The sequence below is a fragment of the Triplophysa rosa genome, linkage group LG8 (assembly GCF_024868665.1).
Source record: "Triplophysa rosa linkage group LG8, Trosa_1v2, whole genome shotgun sequence".
Taxonomy (NCBI): Eukaryota; Metazoa; Chordata; class Actinopteri; order Cypriniformes; family Nemacheilidae; genus Triplophysa; species Triplophysa rosa.
In genome coordinates this window covers 20,890,163-20,904,024 of record NC_079897.1, presented here as the reverse complement: position 1 = coordinate 20,904,024, position 13,862 = coordinate 20,890,163, and the positions used below count along the sequence as shown (strand labels likewise).

Sequence of the window (13,862 nt, the reverse complement as noted above, 5' to 3'; positions counted from 1 at the left end):
AGCATCTTTTCTGTTATTTCGACATGTTTCTTCAGTTTTCATTTTCTGCAAATAAATGCAAATAGAAACTATATTTTTATTAGAAATTTGGGAGAAATATTGTTAGTACTTCACAGAATGAAACCAAATTAATTTGACCTAAACACATACCTATAAATAGTAAATAAAAAACCTGAATTTAATTTTTTCGGCCCTGGTGTATTTTTTTGTTACCGTTACGTTGCTATTCTTTTTCTGTCTACGGCTCTGATTGAATCACCCAAATGGAGCTGATCTATGTGTTCCCTAAATGGACACAAACACAATCACTCACCAAAATACATGTAAAAAGATGAAATGAAAAGATTTATTATCAGATCAAATTTCACATGAGATATTTACACAAAACTGAGAGAAGGGGGTTTTATGAATAATAAGGACAATTATACTGTGGGTTGGGATTTTGAAGTGGTACTCTGAAAGGCAAATGTAATGTGGTTACAAGCATGATTTAAGTAAATGTCCTCGTATGATTGGACGGTTCCTGCAAAATGCCTCCAGTGCATAAGCTCAGACATGCTGACACGCTGTGGAAACGCTGCTGCGCTGTTGGCATGGCGACCGAGCTGACATGCCCTTCCTGTCTCCTCACTCACCTCCTTCACAACACCTGGTAAAAACAAAAACAATAATGCAAACATTAAATGAACATTAAAAAACTAAGCAAAAAAGTCATTTTTATATAATTATGCATGCATAGGAAAAAATTATCTAGCCACTTGAGACTGTGATCAACACTATGTATGTTTGCATTTATTTACTTGGTGTGTTTCCATCTCCAGAACACTGGCAGTCCAGTAGGTCGTGAGTGAGGCAGGAGGTGTTCGAGTCAAAAGTGAAAAGATCCCGCAGCTCTTCCACAGAAAAGCTAATATGCTCTCCCTTTTTGATCAAGTCCACCACTGTCCCAGAAAGTCCCTGTTTACTCACCTGCCTCTGATAAATCTTCTCTTCAATGGAACCTACGAGAGAAACGTGCACTTCTGCAAAACTCTATAAACTAATATCCTTTATCCAACAATAAATCATCACACCGAAAGCCTTCCAATAATAAAAAGTGTGATTCATCATGTGATGTGTCATAACATCCAGCCTATCGGTCGAAAAGAAAGAGAAACAGTTTGTGTGTGTCATGATTCATGAAAGACTGCGAGATGTTTTTTAGTCGAGTCATGCTTGATGTTGTGCAGTCATAAAAAAAACACAACGCTACATTTATGTATTGACAAAGGGGGCAAAGAGTTGGTCGGTCACGTTTCCTGCGCTGTTTACAGATTTCATGATTACCTGTTGTAAGTAACCTGTAGATGTGAACTGTTTTCTTCTGTCCATCACGCCACACTCGTGCCATAGCCTAAGACAAGAATATCGATAAATACAAGATGATTTAAGTATAATAAAACAAAATAAAACATTCATTGTGACTGTAAAACTACGTAAGACCAAGATGAGTGATCACTGATAATTAAAAAGGCAGTAAAATGATACAGAGCCCTTCAGAAGTAAAAACAACTTGATCAAATCCACATACTGAGGGAGGCCTGGGGGATTTGTTTGTGCTCACTGCCATCTAGTGGCCACCATTAAAGGGAACTCAGGGTATAGAGAGATGTATGGCTTAATACGTTGTAATAGCCTTACACTACTAGCATTTGTCATTAGAAACACATCAAATATTTTCATTTCTTTAAAATTGTAATACTCATTTTAACCTAAGGAGGCTGCTATGTTCTTTTTTAATGACGTAAAATGGTTGCACGCACAGGCAGCCAAACTGAACACTGACACACTAATCAGTTCTTCAGTAAATATAAGGTACTATAGGATAAAAAAATATATATAAATAATGCTAAAATAGTAAAGAAAGAAAATAAAGATGCTATTTGGTGTATTTTCATATTGTTGGTCAGAAACAACACAAACATACATATTAATAACCAAAATCATTGCGAATATAATATATACACGATGCTTTTAGCCATATAAAATGCACATTATCCTGGCTTGTGTCAAGAGGACATACTGCCACCTACTGTCCCTGTGTATTTATATCTGATCTTATGTTTGACGTTTCATATTTTACTTTTTTATAAAACGTGTGAACTTTGCTGTAGCGTTAAGAGAACGGGTTTAAGTTGCAACCATTTGACGTCGCGGATTTTGACGCAAAAAATATTTTTTCAAAGCTTATGAATACTGTGACAGTTACACCGTTTTTAATTTCACATTTATAAAGTCAATGCCATTGTTAATATATTAAGCCATACATCTCTCTACACCCAAGGTTCCTTTTAAATGAGACATGTGGGAATACAGTCCTGGTCAAGCGATATCCAACTTTGGCCAACTGTCTAATCGCTTTTTATTCAAATATATTATTAAAGATTAAAAAAACATTGTATTCAATAGAATAATCAATAGTATTTGCATGCAATAGAATGTAATAGAATACAATATTGAACAAACCCTAACCCAGATCGTAAACATTTTTAGTAAACCTAACCCTAAAATCCATTTGGCTGTCGAGAATGTTGTTCTAGGACAAACAAGGATGTTGACTCAATACATGTGGTGCTTTATAAATTAAATTCAACACATGATGCTATCTAGTGTTGTGTTCCTAAACGAACACATATTTCGGTGCTTTCTAAATAATGCTCCATTAATCCTCTGCAATGTTACATGGAAAACCATTATGTGCACTGACCTGTATGTCATTGGCTGGGTTCCAGTCTATATCATATAAAACAAGATGGGATGCACCAATGAGGTTAAGCCCCACCCCTCCAGCTTTAGAGCTGAGTAGCAACAGGAAGTTGGAGGAGTGCGGGCTGTTGAAAGAATCAACAATTCGTTGTCGCTGGGCAACAGGGGTCTGTCCATCAAGCCGACACCATTTATAGCCAATGTGATCACAGACATTCTGCAGCAAGTCGAGCGTTTGTGTATAGTTGGACACCAAAACAACCCTAGAGAGAGAGAGAGAGAGAGAGAGAGAGAGAGAGAGAGAGAGAGAGAGAGAGTTATCTAAACAATAAGATGATGTCTGTATTTACTCTATAAATGTTTAACAGTAGTGTTCGTGTACCTGTCTTTGTTATTGACTTGTTGTATTGCAGACAGCAGGTCTGTTAGCACCAGAAGCTTTCCAGAGTCAGCGGTACTGAAGGCACCTGTGGAGTAGCCCTGAGGGAACAGCTCCATCACTCCATCCTCAAACATCTCAGCCGGCTTTTCCTGTAGCAAACAGTGAAATCAAAAAGCATCAAAACTCAGATAAAGAACTAGATAACATTGCCTATTCATCTGCCTGAGGCATACTACATAATGTAAATATGCAAGGCATGCAGACAGCGTTCAGTGATGCGTACCTGTAGAGTGTTATAGAGCAGCCCGGGGTGATTGCAGAGTTTCTTCAGAGCATTGATGCATGCGAGGTGTGGGCTGTGCGTGTATGCGTGTGTGCCGCTGCTGGAGAAAGAGGCTCTGATGGGTCGTGTGGCCAGAAGGACTCCATAAAGACGCAGCTGCAGCTCAGTGGGTTTGCAAAAGACAGTCCACTCGATCCGCTCCGACAAGTACTTATTAATGATCTCCTGCGTGCGTCGCAAGGTAAACACGCCTGTTAGACGGAAGAGCTCAGCGGCACGCTCCTCTCCAATACACCTTTCCTCCTGAAACACACAAAGTGACGGTCAATGCACAAGATTTTAAATGGTGGATCCACAGAAAATTTTTGATAGACAAAAAACAGACCTGCATCTCCCATATGAGCCCCAGTTTTATTACTCAGAGGTTGCTCTTTTATTGCTTGGGGGAGATGATGGATTTCTTAGACTAAGTTGATATTTAAATGAAACACAACTCAGATGTTTTTTTGACAATTGTTAAAATACACGAGGAGTGTGGAGGTGTAAAATGAATATAGATTGTAGAGGTAATGAAATCTAGATTTGGGTAAATCTGATAAATAGTAAAAAGCTCATATTGAGATTTTCAATAATATTGACTTTTGATTGCAGACTTGGCAAATCTGAGCTCAGTTTGTGACGCTGTTGAGATCTTCTGAAACTAGACACATTTGTGAGATTTCTGGCTCTTTTCACAAGAGAAATATCTGACACTCAGATAAGCCTTAAAAGGGACAGTTCACCAAAAATGAACATTCTGTCATCAATTAGTCACCCTCTTGTCATTTCAAACCATTCTTTCAACTGAAAAACAAAAGAAGATATTTTAAACAATGTTGGTACAACGGTGGTCCCCATTGACTTGCATTGGGTGAGTAAATAATGACAATTTTCATTTTGGGTGAACTTTCCCTTTAAGCAAAACTTATCATTTGCTCTCTATTTAATCGCATTGATGTCTAGGAGAAATTATTGACATATTCAAAATTAAATTAATTTTTTTTTATGGGTCATTGTGAGCATCTGCTATACCTCCGTGCAGGTGGGCTGGCGAGATCTCAAAATTGGCTCTTCGTAAATCTTCCTGTAGGCTGCAGATGTTCCCAGAATTCCTGGATTTACAAATTCTATGATGGAATAAAACTCCTGAAGGTCATTCTGCACAGGAGTCCCTAAAAAATACCAAACGAATCATGTTATGTTATTATGTTAAATTATTATAATCTTTATAATTGTCAACTCATTCTTACAACTCTTAAACTATTCTCATTTTTATAAAAGGTGTGTGCATTGCGTCTAAAATAGTTAAAATGAAATAAACCTGTTAATATAAGAAGGCGTTCACAGGAAAGAGCAGTGAGTGCGCCGGATGTTTTGATGTTGCTGTTTTTGAGTCGATGACCTTCATCACAGACGAGCACTCCAAAGTCCAACTCTTTCAATCTGTCCACCGAGCGCAGCAACATCTCATAACTGATCACCATGACAGAGCAAAGAGGGGACGACACGAAATCCTCCACACGGTGATCCTACATGAACAACACATACTTTGTGATTTTAAATACTTTACAATTAAAAAAGTTCTTCTCACAATACCATCACAGTCATTACATGAAATCACAGGCTTTCTCTTTCAAGAACTGAAATAAACTAAATTAAAACTGCGCTGTCTTCTACACACCTGGTCCACCGTGTAAACACTGATCCTCTCTCTCCCGAGCCACTTGTTAAACTCAGCGGCCCAGTTCTTGACCAAACTCCCAGGACACACCACAAGCGCTCTCTTAAGCACAGGCCGTCCACCGTAGGGACCCTGTCTCAATAGTGTCCACAGCACACAGACACACTGCAGGGTCTTCCCAAGCCCCATCTCATCTGCAAGAATAGCCCCACAGCGACCAGCCAACCTGCAACAAACACAAACATGTGCAAAAACATGCATGACAAACAAAAACATGAAGTACATAATTTTTTTTACAAAATATGTCATTTTTTGTTACCTCATTCCCATTAAGCATTCATAAAGAAAGACCACGCCCTCTCTCTGATGTGGCCGAAGATGATTGGTCAGGTGAGGGTCCACGACCACATCCACCAATGGAGATCCAGATTTATTATGTAGCCACTGGTGATCGGTTGATGGTCGTGGCATCACAAGAGCTCCTAAGAATATGTAAAGAATGAGTTATGTATCATCTGACCGTGTAAATTATATTAGGTTAAACGTGTGCTATACCTGGTGAATTGGGGTCATGTCTGGGTTTACAGGGGGCTCCCTCAGAATGGGAATCTTGAATCGCTCCTCCTTTAAACGCTGGCCTTGTAAAGGATTTGGCCAGCGGTCGATATACAGCAGCCTTCACGACTGTCTCTGCTGAAGTCTCAACGGAAGCGTCTTTAAAACAACGGCCCTTGGCGTAGTCCTCATTGGAAATGACCCCCATTACCTCAATTTGCTTCCCTCCCACCATAAGAGTCTGACCCTCACACAGACTCTCCAGCTCAGAGGCTTTGTAGCCTGATCCTAACAGACAAATCTAATTTAACCATGGATCTCATTTATAGATCTTTATATTTGATCAATTTAAGAGTTAATAATTGATCATTTTCAATATTTGCTTATATACAAATATACATTTCTTCACAATACTATACAGCAACCAATAGTTTTAGTAATTGAATTGCCAGTATGTGCTGTTACAGACTAACCTCGTCCAATGTCCCGCCCCTCCATGTCTTTGAGCACAACACTCCGCCCCTTGGCGACCAGCACAGCGTCACCTTCCCAGCGCTTGTGCTTTCTTGATGATGCCTTGCACCACATTACACTGTAGTAGCGCACTTTGAAAAAACAAAACAAAACAAAACATGAAGGAGCTTTAAAACACATCATAGCCTATAAATCAGACACAGCATTTTATAATCAAATTACTACATTGTAATAAACTACGGGGCGGTTTCTCATACAAGGCTTAAAGGGACAATTCACTTAAAAATAAAAATTCTGTCATCATTTGTTTACCCTAGAATTGTTCCAAATCTGTATACATTTCTTTGTTCTTCTGATGAAGTTCTATGTTCTATGCCACTAATTACTACCATAGTAGGAAAAATGACAATGGTAGTCAAAAGTGCCCCAGAACTGTTTGCTGTTCTACATTCTTCAATATATCTTGTTTGTATTCAACAGAACAAATAAATGTATAATGGTATAATGTATACTATGGTGGTCAATATCCGTGTTTCCATCACCCTGGATTTATGAACATTTTGAAGTTTTGCATCAGAAACGAGTGATGGAAACACCAAATGTTCACGGATACTTGAGGTGGTTTTAATTTTTTGCGAAAAACAGTTAATGCAAATAATAAGAGATGGAAACGCATTTGCTGAATAAATTCAGGAGTAGCAAACGTTAAAGCCACGAGACAAAGTGGCTGTTACCGTTGATTGTGTCTTTCTGGTTTCCAGATCTTTTTTATTTACTGTTGGTTACTAGGTTACCAATACCACCGTGATCCGCTCGAGGAACTTGATGGAAAAGCACCAATTTAGCATTAGTCTTTCCTCCTGTTATTGCGAACTTTGAAAAGATTCGCATTACTTTTGGATGGAAACCCGGCTAACGGTGGCAAAGAACTGTTTGGATACAAGCATTCTTCCAAATTTCTTTCTCCGTGTTCATCAGAACAAAGCCATTTATGTGGATTTGGAACAACCCAAGGGTGAGTAAATAAAGACAGAATTCTCACTTTTGTTCCTTTAAAGGGGTCATATGGTGTGAATACGTGTTTTTCTGTCTTTGGTGTGTTATAAGTTGCCCATGCATGTATTAGACACATAAGTGTCGGAACAAAAGATGCATTCTATCTGAAAGCGAATGCTCACCCAGACCTGCCTGAAACGCCTCGTGTAACCACACCCCCACAAATCCACGTCAGTTCGTGGTATGATTTGACTAAGACCGCCCAAATGTATACGCAAGTAAGGTGGGCGTACCTGTCAGTACAATTGCTTTGGAAGCTGATGTTCCAAATACGGTAAGAGGCGTTACATTTCCGTCACACGCTTGCAGTATTCGACCAATCACTAAGCACTGGTTAACTGGCCAATCATTGCACACCTCGCTTTTCAGAGCGATGATCTTTATAAAAAATCTGTGCTTTTCAGAGAGGTCGGGGCAAAGAGGAGATACAAACATGCACGGTATGTGGACAATACAGCGTTTTTGAACCTTAAATCGTGTATACACATTGCATTATATCTAAAACAAACGATAATATTCGTTTTACCCGTGTCATATCACCCCTTTAAGACTAGTCCTAGACTAAAATAAATGTTAGAGCTGTCTAAAATGAAAACAGCTTGCACTGCCAGATCTTAAAATATATCTGAAAATATATCAGTGCCATGCGTTTTGTCTCAAATGTCAGTAATGTTTTTATGCAATACCTGTTTGTTTAACTGAAATGTCCTAATTTAACTAAAACCAAGTCCTGGATTAATCTAATCCCTGTCTGGGAAACCACCCCTCTGTGTTTTGTTCCTAAACATACTGCTGCAGCCACGCACAAAAATAAATATGACACTGTAGGGCGGTGTCCCAGACATGGCTTAAGCCTAACCCCAGACAATAATGCATGTTTGAGTGGTCTTAACTGAACTTAACTTGCACTGAATACCTTAAAATACATCAGACGCACTGTTTTGTCTCAAGATGCGTACCACTGTTTTTCTAAGGTAGCCTACTTAAATGTTCTAATCTAGCCAAGGCTTGCTCTTGGTTTTTTCCTAAACCCTGTCCGGGAAACCGCCCCTTTATCAACAAAGTCAACATGAACACTTCTTGGCAGAGCACAAATGTTAAAGTGATAGTTCACCCAAAAATAAAAATTCTTTCAATGTTTACATTCCAAACCTATATAAATTACTCCCGCAAAACACAAAAACGTTGGCAACCAAACAACATGACTTCCTCTGAATAGACACACAACCACTAAGACATTTCTCAAAATATCTTCTTTTGTGTTCCACTGAAGAAAGAGTCTCATACAGGTTTTGAACAACATGAGAGTGATTAAATGATGACAGACATTTTATTTTGGGTGAACTATCCCTTTAATATCAGTGTTATAAACGTTGGACTAAAAAGATGAATGAAAAGATGCTCAAAACACTGAGATTAAAGCACTGACAATTTTATTAGTGTTGACATACAAAAGATTCTTGTCCAATCACATTCACACACAATAACATTTATTCCCGCAACAGACATGAAAGCGATTGTTGTAAAAATGTGAACAGAATAAAAAATAAACCTGTACAAACAAGAAAGAACTGTACGTAAGTCTGACGATTGTACATACACAATGCCAACCATACAGCACATGACCAGACAAAACGACAAAATATGTTGAAGTTCCCTTTATGCTACATTTTTAGACACAACACTGTATGTCACAACAGCGGCAGCCCGTGGCGAAGTCTGGCGGCCCTCAATTTCTCTACTTTAACCTTTGACCTGAGAAGCTCCTCCTCCAACTGTTGCTTTCTTTTAAGGCCCTCCCTCTTCTCCTCCAGATAAAGGCCCAGTTTTCTGTGATTGGCCAGAAGCAGCTTGTGCTCCTCTCGCATCATCTGCAACATTTCAGCTTCATAAACAGGGTTTTTGAAGGCTACCCTGTCCTGTTGATACAGGCTCCTCCTGGGGGCGGGCGCTAACGGTGAGGGCGGTAAGTGTATGGAGGAGGGGCATGGAGAGATGGAGCCTGCGTACACGTGGGAGACTATTTCCTCGTCCTCTTCATCTTCTTCTTCAAACACCTCGTTTTCTCTCTCGTTCTGTCCGTGGTGGGTCTGACTGCTCGGGGTGGCATCAGTACTGGGTGAACCGTGTGACGTAATCAGCTGGATATCGGGAGGCGGCTTCACATCGTCTGACTCCACCCTCACAGCAGCCACAAGTGGATATCCTGACAACACTGGGATGGAGAGACTGCTGCCTGGCTGATCTACTATGGGAGAACTCCTCTTGAACTGAAGCCTAGCATAGAAACATATACATGTGATGTCAATACATAAATAATTGATAAAGAAACGTTAAGATCACAACTTAAACACTTATTCTGCATGTCTCTTTATTTTCAGTTTAGATACAACTATTTCAACCGATAGACAACATCTATACTTTTGAAAGTACCCTAAACATTAGTATCATGCTATACGAATTCAATTTTTATAGTGGTAGCAGGCAGCAAAACCATGGTAATCTTGTTTATTCTAAATTAATTTACCATGGTACTGTACAGTGGTGGTATCAGGTAGTAAACCTATGTTAAACAGATAGTTTACCCAAAAATACCCAAAAACAAAGACTAAGACTAGAGAAATGTTTCAGTGGTTTTGTGGCCATATAATGGAAGTCAATGGGGGTCAATGTTGTTTGGTTATCAAAAATCTTCAAAATATCTGCTTTTGTGTTCTGCAGAAGAAAGCCATACAGGTTTGGAGCGCCATGAGGGTGAATAAATGATGGAAGAAATTTTCATTTTATTAATCTGATTTATACCATGGTACTGAAATCCATATACCATTGTATTAATGTTTAGGGTACCATCGAACATTAATATTCAAGTTTGTTAAACATTACCACAATGGTATTTGAATTTCAGTAGCATAGTATAAATCAGATTACCATGCTTTTACCACCCGATACCGATGTACAATGGTACTACCACAATACTTTTATTTTGTTAGGAAAACACATTTACCCATTCAGCTAGATGAATGAGATTATCCACCTCAGTAGCTCTTTGCTGGATTTGACTCAAGGTTATAAGTGACAAAGAAAGACCACAAGACCTGAATTTAGACCTGAGGCTGATATTGAGTTGACTACTCTGTTAACTACTCCGGCGAGCCTGGCATTAGCACAGCGTCGGAAATGCAGTTAATGACATCCAAATCCCCTCAGTACTGCAGCTTACCTCTGGCACAGGAGGACACACATTGAAAGGACTAGTGTGGGTGTGTGCGTCTGTTTTGACCACAGACAATAGAAACGGTAAATTAAACTGCTGAAGGAGATGTTTACATGTCTGTCTAGAAAACCTGCTGAACTCTAATGGGCTCAGCGTCTCACTGAAAATCTCAAAACAATTCTGTTCGGTTATTAACAGAAGCTATTATTAAAATGTAATAACCAATAACATCTCAATGATGCCTAGGAGAATTTGCATAGGCGTGTTGATAGTATTTGTGCGTTTATGCATAGACATACTGTGTCTGTACAGTATGTAGTTTTTTTTTTATTTCTATTGTCTTTTCTAAGAAAATCTCCTTATGTCAGTTTTGTCTATAAATGTAAGCATGTGCATGGGGTAGGAAAAATGTGTTTGGTCTTTCTCACCTGTGGAGTGCACTCTGCTCTTTGTCCCCCACATGAAACAGTTGCGGAATCATTTCTAGGATGCGTTTGGTTGGCTCCGAGATGCTGCCCCTGTACTCAGGCTGGGCGTGGCTTCGCTGAAGAACTTCCTGTTTGGCACTTTCTTTAAGTCGTTTATAGAGAGTCCGAAGGCCTTGAGCCGTTCTTGGGGGTCTTTCGCCCCCCAAATTATTATAGCGCTCCGCTATGCTGTCCCAGCATCGGTTCTTATCCACGATCACTGCATGCTTGTTGGTGTGCTCCTCCAAAATATGTATGTGTGGCTGGACCAGACGCAGAAGATCCAGTTTCTCAGACAGGGTGAAGTTGGAGGAGCGGGCCTTGCCAACCATGTTGTTTGTCATGAATATGGTAGACATCTTGCTGTTAGGCTGGTCTCAGTGCTCTAGACTCCGTCTCCTCTTCTCCTTCTTTTCCCCTGTGTTGCGAATCTGTCTTATTCTGGAAGACACTCACTTGTGTGAGCGGGCTGCTGCTCTGCTTGCCTCGGTTAAACAACACACACATGCACAAACTGGCTCATAAGCATACAGGGACGTTAGAAAAAAAATCAGGCTTAACTAGGCCAGCCTCGATTAGGCCCACGCCTACCCGGGGAGGGCTTTGCTGGAATTCCTTTTAGCTTAAGCTGACGCAGGTTCAGTAAAGCTGCTTAAGCCTGGCCTGACCTACATAACAACCCCGACTACATTAGACTGGAAACACAGCTGAGATCTGTTATGCCTCTTAAAGCTGCTGTGCGTTTTGATTTTTATCGTAAGGGAATTAATGTTTGTTTTTAAAAGTTTTGTAAACGCACATCTTTTAAACGCGTGAACGCAAAGCGCGAGACTCGTCCGCCTGCTGAATCGCCAAGGGAAACATTAAATGACACTTAATGTGTACACGCCAAAGCAGCGCTCGCATTTTTTGCGTAACAGAAAGAAAGTGGGTTTCAGACACCAGTTGCTGTATGAGGCCGACACACACACACAGCCTGGAGGAGAGGAGAGCTCTGCACGGATCGCACGGTGTCGTATCACGAGCAGACACAAGCCGCGTGTCAATCAAGCGGATCGTGTTCGCTGATTGGTTAGTTTCACTTAAAGCCGAAGTTATGGGAGGGGATATTGCCTTGTGTTTAACCTGACCTCTGGCGGAACATTTTCGTGATTTGTAGCATTACTTCCCGTAGTTTGATTGGTTTAAAATGGTTTATAATAATTAAAATTCCATCTAAAACGTTTTTCAGCTGTAGTAGTAAATTATATAAACGTGATGCTTTGTAAACGGTCAACCACTGAGAGCAACGAAACACAAGACACGTTTATACAGTATATCTAAACAGTAGTTATCTCCATGGTTACCGTGAATAGGTTCGGTAGGCTTTATTATCGCATACAAATATTATATGGCTGGGGGCTGTAAGAACATTCAATTTGTAAGAATTGTAACTGCGTTTTTTTACACGAATGACACTCTAATTATGTCTGAATTATGTCAATGCGAGTATGGTTTCCAGTCAGCAACTCGCAGTCTGCATTTATATCGATTTTGTTTTTTGCGTACTTCCGTGTTAGGTTTAACCCCTAATATTGTTTACTAATTCGTCTCTGACATTGATCTTTGCCATGGATAACAGAATTGTTCATATACTGTACCTTTTTATAGTCAAAAATATTTTGACATTTTCGAAATGTAAATGGTTGAGTGATTTGTAATATTTGTACATGGATAAGTATTGACCAGCCACAGGGTTAAAGCATACTTGGACATTCCTGTTTCTGCAAAAAATAAGTATACAGACTACTCCCATATGCGTATCAGAAAACAAAGCACTGCAGAATATACAGTTTAACTATATTTAACTATTAAATGACAAACAATGCTCTTTTCAGTTGCATAATCAACAGCTGATGGTTGCATTTTATTTATAATAAAGTGAACACAAATACTAAAGTGACAGCTCTTACCAGTAGACGTAGAGTTGGCTTGCGTGTTCGGCTGTACTGTGTCTTTGTCTGATTGATTTGTTTCAGAAAAGTCAGATGAAGACCTGTTACTATTTTCCTTACTTTCCCCTTGAGGAACAGCACTCAAGACTCTGGCTAAAGCCTTACTGCCTGCTGGAGCATCTGCACTACTCAAACACACCTGGACCTGTACAGATACAACAATTAAACACAACAATTATACTATTGGCTATTGCTTGCAGAATGTCTAATAAATCATATATGCTTAAACTATTGCAATTGCACACACACATCTTAAAAAGATTATTATGCATGATGCTTTTGTGCATGATGCTTAATTGGCATCCTTTTCACTTTACCTTATTGAGCAGCACATTCCCTAAAGCAGGTGTGGATGGCGGTGATGGTCCCAATTCAACCCTCGATAAGTGATCATTCTGCGCCGGACCCGGAGGCATAAACCGGGGTTTCTTTGTAGCATTGCCGCGGAGTTGACTCGGAGCTCCAGACCTGCGCATTCTCTAAGCGAAGACAATTAACGTTACATGTAATAAACATTAATACGTTCCTATAAAACATCATAGCTAATAACGTTATATCATATCTGATTTCGGGATATAGTATCTGGCGCTATACTTAGCTAACGTTAGACCTAAGTAAATAAAGTAAGTCGAATACAAGCCTCTCTGTTTTATCCTTTTTAATTCATCCAAAAAAGCTTCTCGACTTAAAATAATATAGGCTACGTATACAGCCAGTATATTAATTGCGCACCCTTTACCTTACTTGTAATACCTTCTTCTGTCAACTTGTTTTCTAAAACTCCCTCGAAAATCTCAAGCCTCCCGCGGAAGTGACGTATCTCTAGTTGGATTGGTCAGAATGTCACTGAAAAAAAGAAGGGAGGGGAGGAGTTTATGGGGAGCAAAAATCAACAACAGAAGTGTCAGAGACCTCACTGTAAATGTTGTCTTCAAAAAGGTGAATGAACCAAATACAGCAGTCGTCTGAAAG

The 13,862-nt window shown here is 39.6% G+C and overlaps 2 protein-coding genes across 3 annotated transcripts; both read right to left on the bottom strand.

Annotated features, from left to right (window-relative positions):
- Positions 1-347: 347 nt before the first annotated feature.
- Positions 348-13,525, bottom strand: rad54b (RAD54 homolog B). 2 transcript variants are annotated; one of them, XM_057340131.1, is made up of 14 exons: positions 13,208-13,525; positions 12,849-13,035; positions 6,159-6,290; positions 5,686-5,973; positions 5,450-5,612; positions 5,131-5,356; positions 4,771-4,978; positions 4,482-4,621; positions 3,411-3,713; positions 3,128-3,276; positions 2,747-3,008; positions 1,327-1,393; positions 801-1,001; positions 348-649 (listed from the first exon to the last, which is right to left on the bottom strand). In XM_057340131.1, the coding sequence occupies exons 1-14, from the start codon at positions 13,364-13,366 to the stop codon at positions 423-425; spliced, it is 2,712 nt and encodes a 903-aa protein (XP_057196114.1). In that variant the 5' UTR covers positions 13,367-13,525; the 3' UTR covers positions 348-422. The 2 variants fall into 2 exon arrangements, with proteins under 2 accessions (XP_057196114.1, XP_057196115.1); XM_057340132.1 differs by lacking the exons at positions 12,849-13,035; positions 13,208-13,525 and having other exon boundaries at positions 6,155-6,235.
- LOC130557968 (fibrinogen silencer-binding protein) lies at positions 8,648-12,301 on the bottom strand. Its single transcript, XM_057340133.1, has 2 exons — positions 10,858-12,301; positions 8,648-9,492 (listed from the first exon to the last, which is right to left on the bottom strand). Exons 1-2 carry the CDS (start codon positions 11,253-11,255, stop codon positions 8,907-8,909), a joined length of 984 nt encoding a protein of 327 aa, XP_057196116.1. The 5' UTR covers positions 11,256-12,301; the 3' UTR covers positions 8,648-8,906.
- Positions 13,526-13,862: the final 337 nt, after the last annotated feature.

Bases quoted from the DNA above. Each gene is read 5' to 3' on its own strand.
- LOC130557968 (XM_057340133.1), bottom strand. From the start codon at position 11,255: ATGTCTACCATATTCATGACAAACAACATGGTTGGCAAGGCCCGCTCC. The intron at 9,493-10,857 runs GTGAGAAAGACC...TTTCTATGCTAG, and splicing joins GAGCAGAGTGCACTCCACAG to GCTTCAGTTCAAGAGGAGTT.
- rad54b (XM_057340131.1), bottom strand. From the start codon at position 13,366: ATGCGCAGGTCTGGAGCTCCGAGTCAACTCCGCGGCAATGCTACAAAG. The intron at 4,622-4,770 runs GTTTATTTCATT...GGTATTTTTTAG, and splicing joins ACGCCTTCTTATATTAACAG to GGACTCCTGTGCAGAATGAC. The intron at 3,277-3,410 runs GTACGCATCACT...TGTTTGCTACAG, and splicing joins TGCTCTATAACACTCTACAG to GAAAAGCCGGCTGAGATGTT.